We start from the raw sequence: 25891 nt of genomic DNA, 5'->3' as shown, positions 1-25891 counted from the left end.
AGAGAAGAGAAGAGATATTATTGGCTTATCAAATCTACATAATCTAATAAAAAAAGTAGCATACTAGTTAACAATGTATTGACATGCTTTGAGCATTGTGTAAGTCTGCAAAAGAGCCTATGCAAATAATCAAACATGGACAAACTGCACTGCACAAGCCTGGATACAGACTAATGCAAACAATCAGTCAGAACCTTAGTGAGTGGTACTATAGGTTACTATGTAAAATTGGTAAGTAGTGACTGGTTGAGTACGAGCTAATGCAATATTAGATCATGCCTTTCTTTTAGGTAGGAGTTTAAGGACCTTGATAGGGTCCATTGGAGCGAGAACTTAATGGGATTTTTGAGGGGCTAGGTTAAGGCGTGATTGGTAGTGCGATTGAAAAGCGTGCAACCTTGTCTTCCTCCGCAACGGTGCCCTTGCCCTCGCCGACTCGCCAGTGCTCTCGTCATCCGCGACTGGTCTCGAGGCCTCTAGGCGCCTCAACTGTCTTGCAGACCCTTTCCCTCCCTCCACTGGCGACCGACAGCTCTTGTTGCCGCCACCTCGACCCCGACATCCCATAAGCACTTGCTCTCCTCTAACCACTCGAGGAGCGACGTGGCCATCGCCATCCTTGTCTACCATCCCAGCCAATCCTCCTGCCACCCACGGCTTTGGCAATGTCCTTGCCACCTCACTGCACCGCCGGGTCACCACTGTGTCGCAGCCGCCTCTCCCAAACCCTCTTTTAGGTCCGCCGAGTAGAACTAGAACCCTAACCTTTACCCTTATCTTCTTCTCCAATGGGGTCCGGGATGGAAGTTAGGGTCGCACGAGCAATTGAGCACAATAGAGATTGTGACTTTTTTAGAGTCGCTGGTTTTTGAAGATGGAGTAGAGATTTTGCTAGAGATTGTTATATCCTATTTGGTTGAGTTTCTAGATTCGTTTTCTCGGACGTAAAAGAGAAAAATAGTTAACGATAGGAAACACAAATTCAAACCAACCAAAGTTTTTTTTGTTCTCGAGAAACAGCAAAATCTTACAGTAGCTTCAAGCATTTATCGAAAGAGACAGTTTTCCAAAGAAACTGAAACCCTACCAAAATTTTCATGCAACCTTTAGCCCCCCTTTAGAACGTGAATTCTTTTTATTGTTCTTGCGCTTTTCGTGTGAAAAATAAACTAATTCCTGTTAAATTTCTATAGAATTTCGATAAAATTTCTGCGTTCTAAAGAGCCTCACTGAGAGATGCTTTTAACTGCCACAAACATTTATGTAGCATCGAGCTTCCACAAAAGATCGGCCTTACAACTAGAGAAGCACGCACGGAGACGTGGCAAGTTGTTACGTCATAGGCGAGCTTTGATCTTTATCTTTCGCCCACTCTGAAGCCCTGTTGGACTCGGTTGCTGAGAGCGACCATTCGAAGATATTTACAATGAGAACTTGAACTTTCCTCGTCATGATCTAAAAACAGCAAAAAAAAGACTTGCATCAATAGTGCAATACCATCTTAATTCTTAAGACCTTCATAAATCTGCTTGACATCGATGACAAAGCATAGGCATAGTCCAAACAAAAAGGCAGGAGGAATAGGTTTGTTCAGTACACAAGAAAGGATGTTGCCAGCAACAGCAATGAACAGGCAGCATATATTAGACAGCAAGAACTTCACGCTCTGTCACAGACATGCTCTCATTTACGCCCAAAAATATACCGGGGAAAATTACACAAATCGAACCAGCAAAATATTAGCTTTAACCATGGCCCATGGGCGAGTATATAGTTATGTACTTCCACAATCATAAATTTAAAAAAAGGATGCCATGGTTTCCAGTTATCACGAGGCACTTGATTATCTAGTAAACCTGTTCCTATTTTTTTTATTCTATTTAGCATTGATGAAGATGCCATGGTTTCCAGGCATCGTGAACCATTTGATTATCTAGTGAACATCTTCCTAAATTTCTTGCATTCTAATTAGCATGGATGAGCTTGAGACTCATCTGAGATTTATCATTTTAGAGTTCCTAAAAGAATAAAAGAATTGCTCCTAAGAAAGAGGAGCTATTTGGTCATCAAGGGTAGCGCCGGTTTTTGTCTGAAGTTTGGCTGTGTGGAATCTGGCCTTAGTGGCAGCAGGTGTTGGAGCAGCGCTTCCAGTAGTCGGCCTGGAGGATTGAAAAATAGCCCCCATTAAGTGATAATGAACAAAAATCCAACAGGTTAATGTTGACAAGGGACCAGTATCAAGCAAATAGAAACACTTACAGTCCAACCATGACTTTAAAAGCATCATAGATACCCCACTGGGCACTGGTGAGGGTACCAATCATCACGATACGCAACGGGAGCCCACGCGTAAATAGCCCCACTAGACCAATCTTCTTCACAGCCTGAGCAAGCATTACACAAATGGTAAGTGCAAAAAACAAGGTAAACAAAGAAAATAATATCTAATTGTCTAGAAAACATACATCGCCGACAGTTGCCCCCTTGGCATTGTTAAGGAAACAAGGTTGTCAGCTGGGTGAGAAACAATTGCACAGAACACCCCAGCGATGTAGCCACCAGCAAAGCTCACTCCAAGCTGGAGATTCTTGCTGCATTCGTTTTTGGGGGCAGGGATGGCATACTCGTAGATCATCTCAACAACAGTCTCGAAAGAGGCAAATTTCATCATAGTGTCTGCATTTAGTAAAACTAGAGGCGGATGTGCACCCCGGGCTGGGTGGGCTGCAGCCCGGGGCGAGCTCAGAAAAACACTGAATACGCCTCTTTAGATATAGCCCAACAACAGCCCAGACATGCACCGTACAGGTAGCAGCCCTCTGCAACTAGCAGGCACTGGACATCGAGCATCGATTGGCTCCTCTCAAGCTTGAAAGCCTGAGCTCTCCACTATTTTTGTTGTCTGCTGCACTTGACTCACTGTGAATACCTTCATGCTTCATGAATACCAAATGGTTTTTCTAGGTCATTAATAATTAAGAAAAAAAGTGTTATTTATTTTTGTGTTCATACTATAATATATTTGTTATATGTTTGCACTTGTGTAGCGTTTATGCTTTGTTAAATGTTAGTATGACACTAATATAGAATTTTGATATTCATCTCTGTGTAATATAGTTTAGCCCCCCCTCGTGATCGATTTCTAGATCCGCCACTGTAAAACCATAAGATGCTGGACAGTCCTTCAGGTTAAATATCAAAGCAAAATAAAAGAATAAAACTTGGTAGAAAGCAAGCTCATATGTTCCAAAATTACTTCACACAGTACACCGTGAAGGAAATCTAATATGTTATAGTCATTGATGTAGCAACGCAAGCAAAATAGGGGCCTAATAATAAAAATTCCCATGTCCATTCCCCACAAGTAATTAGAGTTTAGTTCCCACTATAATTGAGACAAGCAGACTAAATAATATCATTATGAGCATAGAGGCATCCACAACAACCAGTACCCAAGAATCATGTGTGCAGTATGGTCACGTTTTCCCTTTGGGGGGTATGCACTCGGGGAGTACTAGCTGTAAGCATTTGATTAATGAACTAATGTACACCACTTCATTGGAGTCTAGCTCCATAGCAACAGAGATAGCTCAAGCAGTGTGGTAAATTAATATACGCACACATAAAATCTTGAAAATCATAGTGTGATTTCAAGAAGAACTATGTGCATGAAAATGCATGTCTTAGCATGCAGGTACATAAGTTAAACACAACAAGAGATAATTATGTGTAAAGAAAATACGTGATATTAGATAGTTATAAGCACCAAATGCTCATAGATGATTATCAAATACACAAATTTAAAATTAATTAGTGTCAAATCCTCTATCCTCTACAACATTAACCTGATATGTTTTTTAATGTACACAAAATTGGAGTCTAGCTCTGGTTTCAAAAAAAAAGGAGCCCCGCTCTAGAATGGCAGAGAAAACACAAGCAGTGCGGATAATTTAACTGCACACAAAAATTCTTGAAACCATACACAATTTCAAGAACTATCCGTCGAAATTAATATTATAGCGACCATATTTTATACATAATTAAAAAGAGATATAAACAATTGAGTGCCAACAAGACTTGTCATCCTAAAGAAATGATATTATTATTTACAGCTGATAGTCAATGATTTCAAATGCATGAAAATCCTTTCAGCAACTAACCAATATACACCATCTCATTGGAGTCTAGGTCCAGTTATAATGGAGATGACTCAAGCAGTGTGGAAATATCTTTATATGCACACATAAAATCTTGGAAATCATTACAAGATCTCAAGAAGAACTATGTGCACCAGAACTACATTCTAGTAAAACTAACATTTACACCATAATAAGAAAACGAAATGTCAACAAGTGAGATTATAAGACTTATGATGAGTAAGAAAGGGCACCATTTTCAAAGCTGATGATCAGTGTGACTCCGAAAGCATAAAATCCATTTAGTAATTAAGAAATATACACCATCTCATTGGAGTCTAGGTCCATGTCACAGTGGAGATGACTCAAGCAGCGTGGGATATCAATATATGCACACATAAAATCTTGAAAATCATTATACGATTTCAAGAAGAACTATGTGCACCAGAACTAATATTCTAGCTAAACTAATTTTTGTGCTAATAAAAAAACAAAGATATCAACAAGTATAAATGATAATGAAGATTGTCATCAGTGAGAACTGAGACCAGTATCCATAGCCGTTCCATGAATTCTACAACACTAAATTTGTTGCACACTCGGTGAGTTAAATATGTACACGAATCACGTAGCATGAGTGAAGTTGCATCACCAATACTAAAGAAGATACCATCCATTTATTTCATTGCATCATTAACATCATAGTTGAGATTACAATCACAAAACATGCTTAACGCCGAGGTCTCCCACATCCTGCTCGCTGCCCCCACTGTGAACAAGAAGAAGAAACTATCAATCATCTACTAGTCTCATGTGTGTTTGCACGCGAATTTTGGTTTGTTTTGCTGCGAAGAGTGGGTCTACAGGCCCTTTCGCCACAAGATGAACCCTCCTTCGATGATTGGTGGGCCAAAGCAGAGTCTAGAATGGATGGTTCACACAAAAAAGGACTCAACTCGCTTATCATCCTTGGTGCATGGACAATTTGGAACCATCGCAACTGGTGTGTTTTCGATGGGACTCCTAGCCTGGCTGGAGCATTGCTGCTCGCAAGTGAGGAACAGCGTTTCTGGAAGCTTGCAAAGGCTCAGGGAAGCTCCTTCCCATCTCTTGAGCCTGTAGATAGCCAGTAGGATCCTTTTGTGGAGGTGAAGTCGTTTCCTATATTAGTAAAAGGCGCGGGTGGTTGTCTAAGAGCTTAGGAGTGTGAGTGTGTGTTGTAAGGGCTCTTGCCCCCCTTTTTTTTCTTCTTAATATAAAGATACGCAGTTCTCCTGCATGTTCGAGAAAAAAAAACATGCTTAACGCTAGAGTGGCAACCCTTTTGAAAAACAAGATAAGTTTGATCATCTTAGCAATACAAAATCTACTTTTTCAAAGCTTACATACCATTTATTTCAACAGTTGATTCTTAAGGGGCACAAACATAGTATAGTAAAAAAGTAGAAAGGAAAGCGATTCAAATTTATGTGACAGTTGACAACAAGCAGGAAGTAGGTACTTACAAGGAATCTGTCGGCCCCAGAGTGGAACAATTCCTTTATACAGTCAGGAAAATTTGACAGTGTTACAAAAAAGTGAAGACATGGATATACAGAAATAAAGTAGGCAAATCTCAACTCACCCAAAATAGCCTTCAGCTTTCACAAACTTTGGTAGGCCATCTGATAAACCTCTTGCAAAGCCAGGCTGCGTCTGCACTCGGACCTTAACAGCTTCCATGGGGCAGAGGGCAATATCTGCAATCACTTCAGCCGAAGCGGAACCCGCAAGGTAAATCAAATTCTTCTACTTGGCGGCATACTCAGGGCCAGCAATGTCCGAGTAATACTTCTTGAAGAACTCATAGAAACCGAACTTGCATGCTCCCTGAGCACTGTATCCAAGTAGGGTAGGTACCCAGCCCCTGAAAAAGCCCTTGGGCCCTTGCTCTTTCAACAAAACACCAAAACCAGATGAGATACTCTTGTACTTGGCTGGATCGATATGAGAAATCAGACAATAAAAGTTTTCATTAGCAATCAGTTCATAACGACAACTATTCATTGAAAATGAACATAAACATGAAGCAGGAATGTAATCATTGTGAGGTTTACCCCTTTCAGTGCAGGCTACCACGACAATGAAAATGTGATAACATATTTATAGAGCATTACGTACAGTAGCAGCTGGTTGCCTGGTTCGAGAATGATGTACCGGCATCAAACAACCGTCTAATAACTCTAACAACAGAGATCGCATCACGAATAGTCCTACCAATCGAAATGGGACACCTCGCGTAAATAACTCATCTATCCAAATCAAGCCAGCATCGAGACGCTCACCTGCATGTTGCACTTGACGAGGTCCAGGGGCGTGACGGTCATGTGCGTGAGCCCGCAGCTGGCGACGCCGCCGGCCGTGCACGCCGCGTAGAATGCCGGCGAGTACATCTCAATCCTCCGGCCTGGCTCGCTCGGCGCCCACGCCCAACTAGCGGGACGCGCCACCGCTGCAGATGGCGCGGTGACTGTTTGCCCGCCCACGCTAGCGGCGGCGGCAGCAAAGGGGGAGGCAGTGGCCGGGGCCGCATAAAGGAAGCTAGGGAGCAGCGCATTCAGCGAGCTCTCGTAGACCGCCATGGCGCCGGGGCAGGCTCAGGGTTTAGTTCGAGCGATTTCCTTACGGCTAGGGACGCGGCTAAGCCTGGGGGCTCGGTCGGATGGACGCTCATCGGGGCAGCGCGAGCGAGCGCGACGTTTGTACGTGTGGGCGTGAGGCCCGCCGCCACTCGCTCCAGGGAGGGAGACATCCAGTGGCTGCCCGGGTTATTAGGGCACCCCCCCCCCCCCCCCCCCTCTGCGCCACCAGAGAGGGGCGGGCTTTTACAATGAGATAGATTAATATATGCACACATAAAATCTTGAAAATCATAGTGTGATTTCAAGAAGAACTATGTGCATGAAAATGCATGTCTTAGCATGCAGGTACATAAGTTAAACACAACAAGAGATAATTATGTGTAAAGAAAATACGTGACATTAGATAGTTATAAGCACCAAATGCTCATAGATGATTATCAAATACACAAATTTAAAATTAATTAGTGTCAAATCCTCTATCCTCTACAACATTAACCTGATATGTTTTTTAATGTACACAAAATTGGAGTCTAGCTCTGGTATCAAAAAAAAAGGAGTCCAGCTCTAGAATGGCAGAGAAAACACAAGCAGTGCGGATAATTTAACCGCACACAAAAATTCTTGAAACCATACACAATTTCAAGAACTATCCGTCAAAATTAATATTATAGCGACCATATTTTATACATAATTAAAAAGAGATATAAACAATTGAGTGCCAACAAGACTTGTCATCCTAAAGAAATGATATTATTATTTACAGCTGATAGTCAATGATTTCAAATGCATGAAAATCCTTTGAGCAACAAACCAATATACACCATCTCATTGGAGTCTAGGTCCAGTTATAATGGAGATGACTCAAACAGTGTGGAAATATCTTTATATGCACACATAAAATCTTGGAAATCATTACAAGATCTCAAGAAGAACTATGTGCACCAGAACTACATTCTAGTAAAACTAACATTTACACCATAATAAGAAAACGAAATGTCAACAAGTGAGATTATAAGACTTATGATGAGTAAGAAAGGGCACCATTTTCAAAGCTGATGGTCATTGTGACTACGAAAGCATAAAATCCATTTAGTAATTAAGAAATATACACCATCTCATTGGAGTCTAGGTCCATGTCACAGTGGAGATGACTCAAGCAGCGTGGAATATCAATATATGCACACATAAAATCTTGAAAATCATTATACGATTTCAAGAAGAACTATGTGCACCAGAACTAATATTCTAGCAAAACTAATTTTTGTGCTAATAAAAAAACAAAGATATCAACAAGTATAAATGATAATGAAGATTGTCATCAGTGAGGACTGAGACCAGTATCCATAGCCGTTCCATGAATTCTACAACACTAAATTTGTTGCACACTCGGTGAGTTAAATATGCACACGAATCACGTAGCATGAGTGAAGTTGCATCACCAATACTAAAGAAGATACCATCCATTTATTTCATTGCATCATTAACATCATAGTTGAGACTACAATCACAAAACATGCTTAACGCTAGAGTGGCAACCCTTTTGAAAAACAAGTTAAGTTTGATCATCTTAGCAATACAAAATCTACTTTTCAAAGCTTACATACCATTTATTTCAACAGTTGATTCTTAAGGGGCACAAACATAGTATAGTAAAAAAGTAGAAAGGAAAGCGATTCAAATTTATGTGACAGTTGACAACAAGCAGGAAGTAGGTACTTACAAGGAATTTGTCGGCCCCAGAGTGGAACAATTCCTTTATACAGTCTGGAAAATTTGACAGTGTTACAAAAAAGTGAAGACATGAATATACAGAAATAAAGTAGGCAAACCTCATCTCACCCAGAATAGCCTTCAGCTTTCACAAACTTTGGAAGGCTATCTGATAAACCTCTTGCAAAGCCAGGCTGCGTCTGCACACGGACCTTAACAGCTTCCATGGGGCAGAGGGCAATGTCTGCAGTCACTTCAGCCGAAGCGGAACCCGCAAGGTAAATCAAATTCTTCTACTTGGCGGCATACTCAGGGCCAGCAATGTCCGAGTAATACTTCTTGAAGAACTCATAGAAACCAAACTTGCATGCTCTCTGAGCACTATATCCAAGTAGGGTAGGTACCCAGCGCCTGAAAAAGCCCTTGGGCCCTTGCACTTTCAACAAAACACCAAAACCAGATGAGATACTCTTGTACTTGGCTGGATCGATATGAGAAATCAGACAATAAAAGTTTTCATCAGCAATCAGTTCATAACGACAACTATTCATTGAAAATGAACATAAACAAGAAGCAGGAATGTAATCATTGTGAGGTTTACCCCTATCAGTGCAGGATACTACGACAATGAAAATGTGATACCATATTTATAGAGCATTACGTACGGTAGCAGCTGGTTGCCTAGTTCGAGAATGATGTATCGACATCAAACAATCGTCTAATAACTCTAACAACAGAGATCGCATCACGAATAGTCCCACCAATCGAAATGGGACACCTCGCGTAAATAACTCATCTATCCAAATCAAGCCAGCATCGAGACGCTCACCTGCATGTTGCACTTGACGAGGTCAAAGGGCGTGAAGGTCATGTGCGTGAGCCCGCAGCTGGCGACGCCACCGGTCGTGCACGCCGCGTAGAATGCCGACGAGTACATCTCAATCCTCCGGCCCGCCTCGGTCGGCGCCCGCGCCCAACTAGCGGGCCGCACCACCGCCGCAGATGGCGCAGCGACCGTTTGCCCGCCCACGCTAGCGGCGGCGGCACCAAAGGGGGAGGCAGTGGCCGGGGCCGCATAAAGGAAGCTAGGGAGCAGCGCATTCCGTGAGCACTCGGAGACCGCCTTGGCGCCGAGGCAGGCCCAGGGTTCAGTTCGAGCGATTTCCTTACGGCTAGGGACGCGACTAAGCCTAGGGGCTCGGTCGGATGGACGCTCATCGGGGCAGCACGGGCGAGCGCGGCGTTTGTACGTGCGGGCGTGAGGCCCGCCGCCACTCGCTCTAGGGAGAGAGACATCCGGTGGCTGCGGGCAACCCCCCCCCCCCCCCCCCCCCTCTGCGCCACCAGAGAGGGGCGGGCTTTTATAACGAGATAAATTAATATACGCACACATAAAATCTTGAAAATCATAGTGTGATTTCAAGAAGAACTATGTGCATGAAAATGCATGTCTTAGCATGCAGGTACATAAGTTAAACACAACAAGAGATAATTATGTGTAAAGAAAATACGTGATATTAGATATTTATAAGCACCAAATGCTCATAGATGATTATCAAATACACAAATTTAAAATTAATTAGTGTCTGTTAGATATATATGGTGTATAGCATATTTTCCTCTTTGTATAAGGGCTTAGATGCATATATGCCCAACTTATGTACATGTTTGGGCTGTTGCCCCCAGGAATAGAGTGAGCTTCATTCCCTCTAACATGGTACCAGAGCCTAGTGTCTAGGGTTTTACCTCGCTCCCTCGCGCGCTCTTTCCGTTGCGCTTGCCTGGAGCTCCGTCGCCCGTCGGCTCTCTCCCTCGCGTGCTCTTCCCGTTGCACGCTCCGTAGCTGGGCGTGGCCCCGCCGTCGCGTACTCTCCGCGGCCGGGCGCGGTCCCGCCATCGCGCGCCTTCTGCGGCCGGCGCGGCCCCGTCGTCTGCCCCGTCGTCGAACTTCCTCCGTTCCCGCGCGCGCCCTTGCTCCGCTCTTTCCGCGCGCGCGCTTGTTTTCCCGCGCAGCTCGCGCCCCTCTCGCATCCTCTGCTGTTCTGCTCTGCTCTGCTCGACGCGTGCGAGGGCGCGGCTGCCACGGTGGTGTGCTGCGCCGACGAAGCTGCGCGGTGCGCGCGCTGTGACGTCGAGATCCACGCCGCCAACAAGCTCGCCAGCAAGCACCAGCGCCTCCCGCTCGAGGTGCTCTCCGCCAGGCTGCCAGGAGAAAGCGGCGTTCATCTTCTGCGTGGAGGACCGGGTGCTCTTCTGCCGGGACTGCAACGAGCCCATCCACGTCCCAGGCACGCTCTCCGGGAACCACCAGCGCTACCTGGACACCGGCATCCGCGTCGGCTTCGGCTTCGCCTCCGCCTCCTTCTGCTCTGCTCTGCTGCTCTGCTCTGCTAAATCCACCTCTGCTGCTCTGCTCTGCTCTGTCGTCCATTCGGCTGCTGCTGTTTTTCTGCTTTTCTGGAGAAAGAAAGATGGCATCTCCTCCTGTTCCTCCCTCTGGAGGCGCGCAAATCCCGCGTTGTCCAGTGATTTTCGATGGCACCAATTATCATGACTGGGTTCCACATATGCGGTGGCATATGCGTGGTCTCCGACTCTGGGAGTTTCTTAGTGGTGAGCTACCTTGTCCAGCATTGCCTGATCGTCCAGTGCAGCCGGTGATTCCTCCAGAAAATTCTGAAGAGGAACAAAAGAAGTTGCGCGAAGCTTATGATGATGATATGGCCTCTTACATGTCTCATTTTCGGGCTTATCGGACTTGGTTGGATGAAGATGCTCGTGCTGGGGCTGTTCTTGTTGCTAGTATGGAAAAGCATCTGGCAGGAGAGGTTATTCGGCTTGATCATGCTGCTCAGATGTGGGCTGTTCTTCGTCAGCGCTATGAGCCCTCTGGTCAGTCCACTTATATTGCCGCCCTACGTCAAGAACAACTGTTGCAGCAGGGTGACAGTTCAGTTGAGGATTTCTTTCGACAGCTATCTGCAATATGGCGTGAGCTTGACACTCTTAGTCCCCAGTTGTCCCCGGACACTTGTGACTCCTGCAGGAAGCAACAGAGCCACCTCGAGCTTCGTCGCACCTATGATTTCCTGACTCGTCTGCGTGCTGAGTTTGAGCCCCTTCGTGCTCAATTACTTGCTCGTGAGCCGTGCGTGTCTTTGATGGAGGCTCTTGCTGCTGTTCGTAATGAGGAGACTCGCCTTCGTTCTGCTGGTCTACTTCAGTCGACGTCCTCCTCAGTCTTGGCTGCTCGGTCTGGAATTCTTGGTTCTCCTCCCAAAGTGCCTGCTTCAGCAGCCTCTGGTGCCTCGGGGACTCGCAACTCAGGTGGCCTTCATTGTAAGCACTGTGGCAGAGATGGACATGATGAGGATCATTGTTACAAGAAGAAGAGGCAGGCTCAGTCTCAGTCTCGCCGAGGTGGGCGTTCCTCACATGCTCAGTCTCAGCATCCTGATGCACAGCAGGAGATACTCATGTTACTTCGTCGTCTTGCTGTTCCTCCACCTATTCCTCCACCTACTGGAGCCTCTGGTTCTGTCACTACTGGAGCTGCTGGTTCTGTCACTCCTGCCCCAGTACTCTCTGCTGCTACTTCTCAGTCTTTTATTGAGAGACCACCATCCACTTCAGGTATCTTGCCATGGATTCTTGATTCTGGTGCTTCTTTTCATATGACACCTGATAGTACCTCTCTTTCTTCTATTTGCTCTCCTTCCATTCCTCTCACTGTTCAAACTGCTGATGGCTCATCTCTTTCGGTTGTTGGTCGGGGCACTCTTTCTTCTTCTTCATTTCATGTTCCTAATGTTTCTTATGTTCCTGATTTGACCATGCAACTTATTTCTGCTGGTCAGCTCACTGATCATGGTTGTCGTGTTATTTTTGATTCTGACACTTGTTGTGTACAGGATCTCAGCACGGGTCTCCTAGTTGGTACTGGCCCTCGCCGCCGTGATTCTCCGCATCTCTGGGAACTCGATTGGCTTCGTCTTCCTTCCGCTGCCTCTGCCGGTCTTGTGAGCTCTGCTTCTCCTGCATCGGCTTCTTCCTCTTTTGCTCAGTGGCATCATCGCCTGGGACATCTATGTGGTTCCCGCTTATCCGCTCTTGTCCGTCGTGGTGTTCTAGGAAATGTCTCTGGTGATGTTTCTTTAGATCAGTGTCAGGGCTGTAAGCTTGGCAAACAGATCCAGCTTCCATATCCCTCTAGTGGGTCTATGTCACAACGTCCTTTTGATCTTGTTCATTCAGATGTATGGGGTCCTGCACCTTTTGTTTCAAAAGGGGGTCATCAATATTATGTCATATTTATCGATGATTTCTCTCGCTTCACATGGGTGTATTTCATGAAACATCGTAATGAGGTGTTATCCATATATAAAACTTTTGCTCGGATGATTCGCACTCATTTTGATGTTCCTATTCGTGTTTTTCGGGCTGACTCTGCCGGGGAATATCTTTCGGGTGCTCTTCGCCAATTTCTTTCTGAGCAAGGGACTCTCTCACAATTTTCTTGTCCTGGTGCGCACGCTCAGAATGGTGTTGCTGAGCGTAAACATCGTCACCTTCTTGAAACTGCTCGTGCTCTTATGATTGCTTCCTCGGTCCCACCTCATTTCTGGGCTGAAGCAATCTCCACTGCCAGCTATTTAACCAACATTCAACCCTCATCTGCTCTTAAAGGTGGCATCCCATATGAGCGCCTTTTTGGACATCCACCTGATTACTCTAGTCTTCGCCTTTTTGGATGTCTGTGCTATGTTCTTCTTGCTCCTCGTGAACGCACTAAACTCACACATCAATCTGTTGAGTGTGTTTTCTTAGGCTATAGTGCTGAGCACAAGGGCTATCGCTGTTGGGACCCGACTGCTCGTCGTATGCGGATCTCTCGGGATGTTACTTTTGATGAGTCTCGTTCCTTCTATCCTTGGCCCTCCTCTGATGTTTCTCCTCAGGCCGTTGTTGAGCCTCTGTCCTTCTTGACTTTTCCTGATACACCTATCTCCACTGTGCTTCTTCCTCCGTCACCATCTCCACCTCCTAAACCATCTTCACCTCCTCCACCTTCTCCTCCGCTGCCCTCTGAGTCGTCTTCACATGCTCCTCGGTCCATTTATGATTCCAAACCTCCCGTAATTCACACCTACAGTCGTCGGCTCCTGGATTCCTCGCCTCCTGTTGAGTTGCCTTCTGATGTCTCCTCTCCTGCTGAGCCATCTTCGGTTGACGATTCTTTATCTCAGCCCTCCTCTCATTATAATCTTCGCGATCGTAGCTCGCTGAAGCCTCTTGATAGGTATGGTTTTGCTGGCACTGTCTTTTCTGAGCCGGCCACATACCATGATGCCATTTGTCATCCTGAATGGCAACTAGCCATGGCTGAGGAGATTGCTGCTCTTGAGCGCACTGGCACTTGGGACCTTGTCCCTCTTCCTTCTCATGCTCGTCCCATCACGTGCAAGTGGGTTTATAAGATCAAGACTCGCTCTGATGGCTCTCTCGAGCGTTATAAGGCTCGTCTTGTTGCTCGTGGTTTTCAGCAAGAGTATGGTCGTGATTATGATGAGACATTTGCTCCTGTGGCTCACATGACCACTGTTCGCACTCTCCTTGCTGTGGCCTCTGTTCGTGCTTGGTCCATTTCTCAACTTGATGTCAAAAATGCCTTTCTTAATGGTGAACTCCGTGAGGAGGTCTACATGCGACCACCTCCTGGGTATCTTGTTCCTGAGGGCATGGTTTGTCGTCTTCGTCGCTCTCTTTATGGTCTGAAACAAGCTCCTCGTGCTTGGTTTCAGCGCTTTGCCTCTGTGATCATTGCTGCTGGTTTTTCTCCAAGCAATCATGACCCTGCCTTGTTTATTCACACATCCTCTCGTGGTCGCACTCTTCTTCTTCTTTATGTTGATGATATGATTATCACTGGTGATGATTCTGAGTATATTGCCTTTGTCAAGGCACGCCTCAGCGAGCAGTTTCTTATGTCTGATCTTGGTCCTCTTCGTTATTTCCTTGGGATTGAGGTCTCTTCCACCTCTGATGGCATTTACTTATCCCAAGAAAAATACATTCAGGATCTTCTTGCTCGCTCTTGCCTCACTGATCATCGCACTGTTGAGACTCCCATCGAGCTTAATCTTCAGCTCCGTGCTACTGATGGTAAACCTCTCACCGATCCCACTCGGTATCGTCATATTGTTGGGAGTCTTGTCTATCTAGCTGTGACCCGTCCTGATATCTCATATGCTGTGCACATTCTTAGTCAATTTGTTTCTTCTCCCACCCATGTCCATTATAGCCATCTCCTTCGTGTCTTGCGTTATCTTCGTGGGACCATTACTCGTCGTCTGTTCTTCCCGCGTTCTAGCTCTTTTCAACTCCAAGCCTACTCTGATGCTACTTGGGCTAGTGACTCTGACCGTCACTCTCTTTCTGCCTATTGTATTTTTCTTGGTGGCTCTCTCATTGCTTGGAAGACAAAGAAGCAGACCGCGGTCTCTCGTTCGAGTGCAGAGGCCGAGTTGCGAGCTATAGCTCTTGCGACAGCAGAGGTTACTTGGCTTCGATGGTTACTTGAGGATTTCGGTGTTTCAGTTTCTATGCCCACTCCTCTTCTGTCTGACAGTACCAGTGCTATCAATATAGCTCGTGATCCTGTGAAGCATGAGCTCACCAAGCATATTGGAGTTGATGCATATTACACTCGGGCTCAGGTGCAGGATGATGTCATTGCTCTTCGCTATGTGCCCTCCGAGCTCCAGGTGGCTGATTTCTTCACCAAGTCGCAGACGCGAGTTCAACATCGTTTCTTTCTCTCCAAACTCAGTGTTTTGTGATTCACCCTGAGTTTGAGGGGGGGTGTTAGATATATATGGTGTATAGCATATTTTCCTCTTTGTATAAGGGCTTAGATGCATATATGCCCAACTTATGTACATGTTTGGGCTGTTGCCCCCAGGAATAGAGTGAGCTTCATTCCCTCTAACAAAATCCTCTATCCTCTGCAACATTAACCTGATATGTTTTTTAATGTACACAAAATTGGAGTCTAGCTCTGGTTTCAAAAAAAAAGGAGTCCAGCTCTAGAATGGCAGAGAAAACACAAGCAGTGCGGATAATTTAACCGCACACAAAAATTCTTGAAACCATACACAATTTCAAGAACTATCCGTCAAAATTAATATTATAGCGACCATATTTTATACATAATTTAAAAGAGATATAAACAATTGAGTGCCAACAAGACTTGTCATCCTAAAGAAATGATATTATTATTTACAGCTGATAGTCAATGATTTCAAATGCATGAAAATCCTTTGAGCAACAAACCAATATACACCATCTCATTGGAGTCTAGGTCCAGTTATAATGGAGATGACTCAAATAGTGTGGAAATATCTTTATATGCACACATAAAATCTTGGAAATCATTACAAGATCTCAAGAAGAACTATGTGCACCAGAACTACATTCTAGTAAAACTAACATTTACACCATAATAAGAAAACGAAATGTCAACAAGTGAGATTATAAGACTTATGATGAGTAAGAAAGGGCACCATTTTCAAAGCTGATGGTCATTGTGACTACGAAAGCATAAAATCCATTTAGTAATTAAGAAATATACACCATCTCATTGGAGTCTAGGTCCATGTCACAGTGGAGATGACTCAAGCAGCGTGGAATATCAATATATGCACACATCAAATCTTGAAAATCATTATACGATTTCAAGAAGAACTATGTGCACCAGAACTAATATTCTAGCAAAACTAATTTTTGTGCTAATAAAAAAACAAAGATATCGTATAAATGATAATGAAGATTGTCATCAGTGAGAACTGAGACCAGTATCCATAGTCGTTCCATGAATTCTACAACAGTAAATTTGTTGCACACTCTGTGAGTTAAATATGCACACGAATCACGTAGCATGAGTGAAGTTGCATCACCAATACTAAAGAAGATACCATCCATTTATTTCATTGCATCATTAACATCATAGTTGAGATTACAATCACAAAACATGCTTAACGCTAGAGTGGCAACCCTTTTGAAAAACAAGATAAGTTTGATCATCTTAGCAATACAAAATCTACTTTTTCAAAGCTTACATACCATTTATTTCAACAGTTGATTCTTAAGGGGCACAAACATAGTATAGTAAAAAAGTAGAAAGGAAAGCGATTCAAATTTATGTGATAGTTGACAACAAGCAGGAAGTAGGTACTTACAAGGAATCTGTCGGCCCCAGAGTGGAACAATTCCTTTATACAGTCTGGAAAATTTGACAGTGTTACAAAAAAGTGAAGACATGGATATACAGAAATAAAGTAGGCAAATCTCAACTCACCCAGAATAGCCTTCAGCTTTCACAAACTTTGGTAGGCCATCTGATAAACCTCTTGCAAAGCCAGGCTGCGTCTGCACACGGACCTTAGCAGCTTCCATGGGGCAGAGGGCAATATCTGCAATCACTTCAGCCGAAGCGGAACCCGTCAGGTAAATCAAAGTCTTCTACTTCGCGGCATGCTCAGGGCCAGCAATGTCCGAGTAATACTTCTTGAAGAACTCATAGAAACCGAACTTGCATGCTCCCTGAGCACTGTATCCAAGTGGGGTAGGTACCCAGCCCCTAAAAAAGCCCTTGGGCCCTTGCTCTTTCAACAAAACACCAAAACCAGATGAGATCCTCTTGTACTTGGCTGGATCGATCTGAGAAATCGGACAATAAAAGTTTTCATTAGCAATCAGTTCATAACGACAACTATTCATTGAAAATGAACATAAACAAGAAGCAGGAATGTAATCATTGTGAGGTTTACCCCTATCAGTGCGGGCTACTACGACAATGAAAATGTGATAAAATATTTATAGAGCATTACATACGGTAGCAGCTGGTTGCCTGGTTCGAGAATGATGTACCGGCATCAAACAACCGTCTAATAACTCTAACAACAGAGATCGCATCACGAATCGTCCTACCAATCGAAATGGGACACCTCGCGTAAATAACTCATCTATCCAAATCAAGCCAGCATCGAGACGCTCACCTGCATGTTGCACTTGACGAGGTCCAGGGGCGTGACTGTCATGTGCGTGAGCCCACAGTTGGAGACACCGCCGGCCATGCACGCCGCGTAGAATGGCGGCGAGTACATCTCAATCCTCCGGCCCGGCTCGCTCGGCGCCCGTGCCCAACTAGCGGGCCGTGCCGCCGCCGCCGTCGCAGCAGATGGCGCGGCGACCGTTTGCCCGCCCACGCTAGCGGCGGCGGCAGCAAAGGGGGAGGCAGTGGCCAGGGCCGTATAAAGGAAGCTAGGTAGCAATGCATTCAGGGAGCTCTCGGAGACCGCCATGGCGCCGAGGCAGGCTCAGGGTTTAGTTCGAGCGATTTCCTTACGGCTAGGGACGCTGCTAAGCCTGGGGGCTCGGTCGGATGGACGCTCATCGGGGCAGCGCGAGCGAGCGCGGCGTTTGTACGTGCGGGCGTGAGGCCCGCCACCACTTGCTCAAGGGAGGGAGACATCCGGTGGCTGCGGGCAAACCCCCCCCCCCCCCCTGCGCCACCAGAGAGGGGCGGGCTTTTATAACGAGATAAATTAATATACGCACACATAAAATCTTGAAAATCGTAGTGTGACTTCAAGAAGAACTATGTGCATGAAAATGCATGTCTTAGCATGCAGGTACATAAGTTAAACACAACAAGAGATAATTATGTGTAAAGAAAATACGTGATATAGGATAGTTATAAGCACCAAATGCTCATAGATGATTATCAAATACACAAATTTAAAATTAATTAGTGTCAAATCCTCTATCCTCTACAACATTAACCTGATATGTTTTTTAATGTACACAAAATTTGAGTCTAGCTCTGTTTCAAAAAAAAGGAGTCCAACTCTAGAATGGCAGAGAAAACACAAACAGTGCGGATAATTTAACCGCACACAAAAATTCTTGAAACCATACACAATTTCAAGAACTATCCGTCGAAATTAATATTATCGCGACCATATTTTATACATAATTAAAAAGAGAGATAAACAATTGAGTGCCAACAAGACTTGTCATCCTAAAGAAATGATATTATTATTTACAACTGATATTCAATGATTTCAAATGCATGAAAATCCTTTGAGCAACTAACCAATATACACCATCTCATTGGAGTCTCGGTCCAGTTATAATGGAGATGACTCAAGCAGTGTGGAAATATCTTTATATGCACACATAAAATCTTGGAAATCCTTACAAGATCTCAAGAAGAACTATGTGCACCAGAACTACATTCTAGTAAAACTAACATTTACACCATAATAAGAAAACGAAATGTCAACAAGTGAGATTATAAGACTTATGATGAGTAAGAAAGGGCACCATTTTCAAAGCTGATGGTCAGTGTGACTCCGAAAGCATAAAATCCATTTAGTAATTAAGAAATATACACCATCTCATTGGAGTCTAGGTCCATGTCACAGTGGAGATGACTCAAGCAGCGTGGAATATCAATATATGCACACATAAAATCTTGAAAATCATTATACGATTTCAAGAACTATGTGCACCAGAACAAATATTCTAGCAAAACTAATTTTTGTGCTAATAAAAAAACAAAGATATCGTATAAATGATAATGAAGATTGTCATCGGTGAGAATTGAGACCAATATCCATAGCCGTTCCATGAATTCTACAACACTAAATTTGTTGCACACTCGGTGAGTTAAATATGTACACGATCACGTAGCATGAGTGAAGTTGCATCACCAATACTAAAGAAGATACCATCCATTTATTTCATTGCATCATTAACATCATAGTTGAGATTACAATCACAAAACATGCTTAACGCTAGAGTGGCAATCCTTTTGAAAAACAAGATAAGTTTGATCATCTTAGCAATAGAAAATCTACTTTTTCAAAGCTTACATACCATTTATTTCAACAGTTGATTCTTAAGGGGCACAAACATAGTATAGTAAAAAAGTAGAAAGGAAAGCGATTCAAATTTATGTGACAGTTGACAACAAGCAGGAAGTAGGTACTTACAAGGAATTTGTCGGCCCCAAAGTGGAACAATTCCTTTATACAGTCTGGAAAATTTGACAGTGTTACAAAAAGGTGAAGACATGGATATACAGAAATAAAGTAGGCAAACCTCAACTCACCCAGAATAGCCTTCAGCTTTCACAAACTTTGGTAGGCCATCTGATAAACCTCTTGCAAAGCCAGGCTGCGTCTGCACTCGGACCTTAACAGCTTCCATGGGGCAGAGGGCAATATTTGCAATCACTTTAGCCGAAGCGGAATCCGCAAGGTAAATCAAAGTCTTCTACTTGGCGGCATACTCAGGGCCAGCAATGTCCGAGTAATACTTTTTGAAGAACTCATAGAAACCGAACTTGCAGGCTCCCTGAGCACTGTATCCAAGTAGGGTAGGTACCCAGCCCCTGAAAAAGCCCTTGGGCCCTTGCTCTTTGAACAAAACACCAAAACCAGATGAGATACTCTTGTACTTGGCTGGATCGATCTGAGAAATCGGACAATAAAAGTTTTCATTAGCAATCAGTTCATAACGACAACTATTCATTAAAAATGAACATAAACAAGAAGCATGAATGTAATCATTGTGAGGTTTACCCCTTTCAGTGCAGGCTACTACGACAATGAAAACGTGATACCATATTTATAGAGCATTACGTACGGTAGCAGCTGGTTGCCTGGTTCGAGAATGATGTACCGGCATCAAACAACCGTCTAATAACTCTAACAACAGAGATCGCATCACGAATAGTCCTACCAATCGAAATGGGACACCTCGCGTAAATAACTCATCTATCCAAATCATACCAGCATCGAGACGCTCACCTACATGTTGCACTTAACGAGGTCCAGGGGTGTGAAGGTCATGTGCGTGAGCCCACTGCTAGCGACGCCGTCGGCCGTGCACGCCGCGTAGAATGCCGGCGAGTACATCTCAATCCTCCGAGCCGGCTCGCTCGGCGCCCGCGCCCAACTAGCGGGCCGCGCCGCCACCGCTACCGCCGCAGGTGGTGCGGCGACCGTTTGCCCGCCCACGCTAGCGGCGACGGCAGCAAAGTGGGACGCAGTGGCCTGGGCAGCATAAAGGAAGCTAGGGAGCAGCGCATTCCGTGAGCTCTCGGAGACCGCCATGGCGCCGGGGCAGGCTCAGGGTTCAGTTCGAGCGATTTCCTTACGGCTAAGGACGCAGCTAAGCCTGGGGGCTCGGTCGGATGGACGCTCATCGGGGCAGCACGAGCGAGCGCGGCGTTTGTACGTGCGGGCGTGAGGCCCGGCGCCACTCGTTCCAGGGAGGGAGACATCCGGTGGCTGCGGGCAACCCACCCATCTACGCCACCAGAGAGGGGCAGGCTTTTATAACGAGATAAATTAATATACGAACACATAAAATCTTGAAAATCATAGTGTGATTTCAAGAACTATGCGCATGAAAAAGCATGTCTTAGCATGCAGGTACATAAGTTAAACACAACAAGAGATAATTATGTGTAAAGAAAATACGTGATATTAGATAGTTATAAGCACCAAATGCTCATAGATGATTATCAAATACACAAATTTAAAATTAATTAGTGTCAAATCCTCTATCCTCTACAACATTAACCTGATATGTTTTTTAATGTACACAAAATTGGAGTCTAGCTCTGGTTTCAAAAAAAAAGAGTCCAGCTCTAGAATGGCAGAGAAAACACAAGCACTGCGGATAATTTAACTGCACACAAAAATTCTTGAAACCATACACAATTTCAAGAACTATCCGTCGAAATTAATATTATAGCGACCATATTTTATACATAATTAAAAAGAGACAAACAATTGAGTGCCAACAAGACTTGTCATCCTAAAGAAATGATATTATTATTTACAGCTGATAGTCAATGATTTAAAATGCATGAAAATCCTTTGAGCATCTAACCAATATACACCATCTCATTGGAGTCTAGGTCCAGTTATAATGGAGATGACTCAAGCAGTGTGGAAATATCTTTATATGCACACATAAAATCTTGGAAATCGTTACAAAATCTCAAGAAGAACTATGTGCACCAGAACTACATTATAGTAAAACCAACATTTACACCATAATAAGAAAACGAAATGTCAACAAGTGAGATTATAAGACTTATGATGAGTAAGAAAGGGCACCATTTTCAAATCTGATGGTCAGTGTGACTACGAAAGCATAAAATCCATTTAGTAATTAAGAAATATACACCATCTCATTGGAGTCTAGGTCCATGTCACAGTGGAGATGACTCAAGCAGCGTGGAATATCAATATATGCACACATAAAATCTTGAAAATCATTATACGATTTCAAGAAGAACTATGTGCACCAGAACTAATATTCTAGCAAAACTAATTTTTGTGCTAATAAAAAAACAAAGATATCAACAAGTATAAATGATAATGAAGATTGTCATCAGTGAGAACTAAGACCAGTATCCATAGCCGTTCCATGAATTCTACAACACTAAATTTGTTGCACACTCGGTGAGTTAAATATGTACACGAATCACGTAGCATGAGTGAAGTTGCATCACCAATACTAAAGAAGATACCATCCATTTATTTCATTGCATCATTAACATCATAGTTGAGATTACAATCACAAAACATGCTTAATGCTAGAGTGGCAACCCTTTTGAAGAACAAGATAAGTTTGATCATCTTAGCAATACAAAATCTACTTTTTCAAAGCTTACATACCATTTATTTCAACAGTTGATTCTTAAGGGGCACAAACATAGTATAGTAAAAAAGTAGAAAGGAAAGCGATTCAAATTTATGTGACAGTTGACAAGGAGGAAGTAGGTACTTACAAGGAATTTGTCGGCCCCAGAGTGGAACAATTCCTTTATACAGTCTGGAAAATTTGACAGTGTTACAAAAAAGTGAAGACATGGATATACAGAAATAAAGTAGGCAACCTCAACTCACCCAGAATAGCCTTCAGCTTCCACAAACTTTGGAAGGCCATCTGATAAACCTCTTGCAAAGCTAGGTTGCGTCTGCACACGGACCTTAACAGCTTCCAGGGGGCAGAGGGCAATATCTGCAATCACTTCAGCCGAAGCGGAACCCGCAAGGTAAAATCAAAGTCTTCTACTTGGCGGCATACTCAGGGCCAGCAATGTTCGAGTAATAATTCTTGAAGAACTCATAGAAACCGAACTTGCATGCTCCCTGAGCACTGTATCCAAGTAGGGTAGGTACCCAGCCCCTGAAAAAGCCCTTGGGCCCTTGCTATTTCAACAAAACACCAAAACCAGATGAGATACTCTTGTACTTGGCTGGATCGATCTGAGAAATCAGACAATAAAAGTTTTCATTAGCAATCAGTTCATAACGACAACTATTCATTGAAAATGAACATAAACAAGAAGCAGGAATGTAATCATTGTGAGGTTTACCCCTTTCAGTGCAGGCTACTACAATGAAAATGTGATACCATATTTATAGAGCATTACGTACGGTAGCAGCTGGTTGCCTGGTTCAAGAATGATGTGCCGGCATCAAACAACCGCCTAATAACTCTAACAACAGAGATCGCATCACGAATAGTCCTACCAATTGAAATGGGACACCTCGCGTAAATAACTCATCTATCCAAATCAAGCCAGCATCGAGACGCTCAACTGCATGTTGCACTTGACGAGGTCCAGGGGCGTGACGGTCATGTGCGTGAGCCCGCAGCTGGCGACGCCGCCGGCCGTGCACGCCGCGTAGAATGCCGGCGAGTACATCTCAATCCTCCGGCCCGGCTCGCTCGGCGCCCGCGCCCAACTAGCGGGCCGTGCCGCCGCTGCCGCCGCCGCAGATGGCGCGGCGACCGTTTGGCCACCCACGCTAGCGACGGCGGCCGCAAAGGGGGGGGCAGTGGCCGGGGCCGCATAAAGGAAGCTAGGGAGCAGCGCATTCAGCGAGCTCTCGGAGACAGCCATGGCGCCGGGGCAGGATCAGGGTTCAGTTCGAGCGATTTCCTTACGGCTAGGGACGCGGCTAAGCCTGGGGGCTCGGTCGGATGGACGCTCATCGAGGCAGCGCGAGCGAGTGCGGCGTTTGTACGTGTGGGCGTGAGGCCCGCTGCCACTCGCTCCAGGGAGGGAGACATCCGGTGGCTGCTCGGGTTATTAGGGCAACCCCCCCCCCCCCCCTCTGCGCCACCAGAGAGGGGCGGGCTTTTACAACGAGATAGATTAATATATGCACACATAAAATCTTGAAAATCATAGTGTGATTTCAAGAAGAACTATGTGCATGAAAATGCATGTCTTAGCATGCAGGTACATAAGTTAAACACAACAAGAGATAATTATGTGTAAAGAAAATACGTGACATTAGATAGTTATAAGCACCAAATGCTCATAGATGATTATCAAATACACAAATTTAAAATTAATTAGTGTCAAATCCTCTATCCTCTACAACATTAACCTGATATGTTTTTTAATGTACACAAAATTGGAGTCTAGCTCTGGTTTCAAAAAAAAAGGAGTCCAGCTCTAGAATGGCAGAGAAAACACAAGCAGTGCGGATAATTTAACCGCACACAAAAATTCTTGAAACCATACACAATTTCAAGAACTATCCGTCAAAATTAATATTATAGCGACCATATTTTATACATAATTAAAAAGAGATATAAACAATTGAGTGCCAACAAGACTTGTCATCCTAAAGAAATGATATTATTATTTACAGCTGATAGTCAATGATTTCAAATGCATGAAAATCCTTTGAGCAACTAACCAATATACACCATCTCATTGGAGTCTAGGTCCAGTTATAATGGAGATGACTCAAGCAGTGTGGAAATATCTTTATATGCACACATAAAATCTTGGAAATCATTACAAGATCTCAAGAAGAACTATGCGCACCAGAACTACATTCTAGTAAAACTAACATTTACACCATAATAAGAAAACGAAATGTCAACAAGTGAGATTATAAGACTTATGATGAGTAAGAAAGGGCACCATTTTCAAAGCTGATGGTCAGTGTGTCTCTGAAAGCATAAAATCCATTTAGTAATTAAGAAATATACACCATCTCATTGGAGTCTAGGTCCATGTCACAGTGGAGATGACTCAAGCAGCGTGGAATATCAATATATGCACACATAAAATCTTGAAAATCATTATACGATTTCAAGAGGAACTATGTGCACCAGAACTAATATTCTAGCAAAACTAATTTTTGTGCTAATAAAAAAACAAAGATATCAACAAGTATAAATAATAATGAAGATTGTCATCAGTGAGAACTAAGACTAGTATCCATAGCCGTTCCATGAATTCTACAACACTAAATTTGTTGCACACTCGGTGAGTTAAATATGTACACGAATCACGTAGCATGAGTGAAGTTGCATCACCAATACTAAAGAAGATACCATCCATTTATTTCATTGCATCATTAACATCATAGTTGAGATTACAATCACAAAACATGCTTAACGCTAGAGTGGCAACCCTTTTGAAAAACAAGATAAGTTTGATCATCTTAGCAATACAAAATCTACTTTTTCAAAGCTTACATACCATTTATTTCAACAGTTGATTCTTAAGGGGCACAAACATAGTATAGTAAAAAAGTAGAAAGGAAAGCGATTCAAATTTATGTGACAGTTGACAACAAGCAGGAAGTAGGTACTTACAAGGAATTTGTCGGCCCCAGAGTGGAACAATTCCTTTATACAGTTTGGAAAATTTGACAGTGTTAGAAAAAAGTGAAGACATGGATATACAGAAATAAAGTAGGCAAACCTCAACTCACCCAGAATAGCCTTCAGCTTTCACAAACTTTGGAAGGCCATCTGATAAACCTCTTGCAAAGCCAGGCTGCGTCTGCACACGGACCTTAGCAACTTCCATGGGGCAGAGGGCAATATCTGCAATCACTTCAGCCGAAGCGGAACCCGCAAGGTAAATCAAAGTCTTCTACTTGGCGGCATACTCAGGGCCAGCAATGTCCGAGTAATACTTCTTGAAGAACTCATAGAAACCGAACTTGCATGCTCCCTGAGCACTGTATCCAAGTAGGGTAGGTACCCAGCCCCTGAAAAAGCCCTTGGGCCCTTGCTCTTTCAACAAAACACCAAAGCCCGGGGCCGCATAAAGGAAGCTAGGGAGCAGCGCATTCCGCGAGCTCTCGGAGACCGCCATGGTGCCGGGGCAGGCTCAGGGTTCAGTTCGAGCGATTTCCTTACGGCTAGGGACGCAGCTAAGCCTGGGGGCTCGGTCGGATGGACGCTCATCGGGGCAGCGCGAGCGAGTGCGGCGAGAGGCCCGCCGCCACTCGCTCCAGGGAGGGAGACATCCGGTGGCTGCGGACAACCCCCCCCCCCCCCCCCCCCCTCTGCGCCACC

The 25891-nt window shown here is 44.1% G+C and overlaps 3 protein-coding genes and 1 pseudogene across 3 annotated transcripts; all 4 read right to left on the bottom strand.

Moving 5' to 3' along the window:
- Positions 1-1571: 1571 nt before the first annotated feature.
- On the bottom strand, positions 1572-25840 carry LOC136490655 (mitochondrial phosphate carrier protein 3, mitochondrial-like; annotated as a pseudogene).
- LOC136491922 (mitochondrial phosphate carrier protein 3, mitochondrial-like) lies at positions 5925-6757 on the bottom strand. The gene is made up of 3 exons (XM_066488120.1): positions 6461-6757; positions 6293-6312; positions 5925-6174 (listed from the first exon to the last, which is right to left on the bottom strand). Exons 1-3 carry the CDS (start codon positions 6755-6757, stop codon positions 5925-5927), a joined length of 567 nt encoding a protein of 188 aa, XP_066344217.1.
- LOC136491921 (mitochondrial phosphate carrier protein 3, mitochondrial-like) lies at positions 16820-17829 on the bottom strand. Its single transcript, XM_066488119.1, has 3 exons — positions 17524-17829; positions 17053-17185; positions 16820-16938 (listed from the first exon to the last, which is right to left on the bottom strand). Exons 1-3 carry the CDS (start codon positions 17827-17829, stop codon positions 16820-16822), a joined length of 558 nt encoding a protein of 185 aa, XP_066344216.1.
- On the bottom strand, positions 19808-20649 carry LOC136491920 (mitochondrial phosphate carrier protein 3, mitochondrial-like). Its single transcript, XM_066488118.1, has 2 exons — positions 20362-20649; positions 19808-20005 (listed from the first exon to the last, which is right to left on the bottom strand). The coding sequence occupies exons 1-2, from the start codon at positions 20647-20649 to the stop codon at positions 19808-19810; spliced, it is 486 nt and encodes a 161-aa protein (XP_066344215.1).
- Positions 25841-25891: the final 51 nt, after the last annotated feature.

Source organism: Miscanthus floridulus, chromosome 11, assembly GCF_019320115.1.
Source record: "Miscanthus floridulus cultivar M001 chromosome 11, ASM1932011v1, whole genome shotgun sequence".
Classification (NCBI taxonomy): Eukaryota; Viridiplantae; Streptophyta; class Magnoliopsida; order Poales; family Poaceae; genus Miscanthus; species Miscanthus floridulus.
The sequence above is the reverse complement of the archived record's forward strand: the minus strand, read 5'-3'. Positions and strand labels throughout refer to the sequence as shown.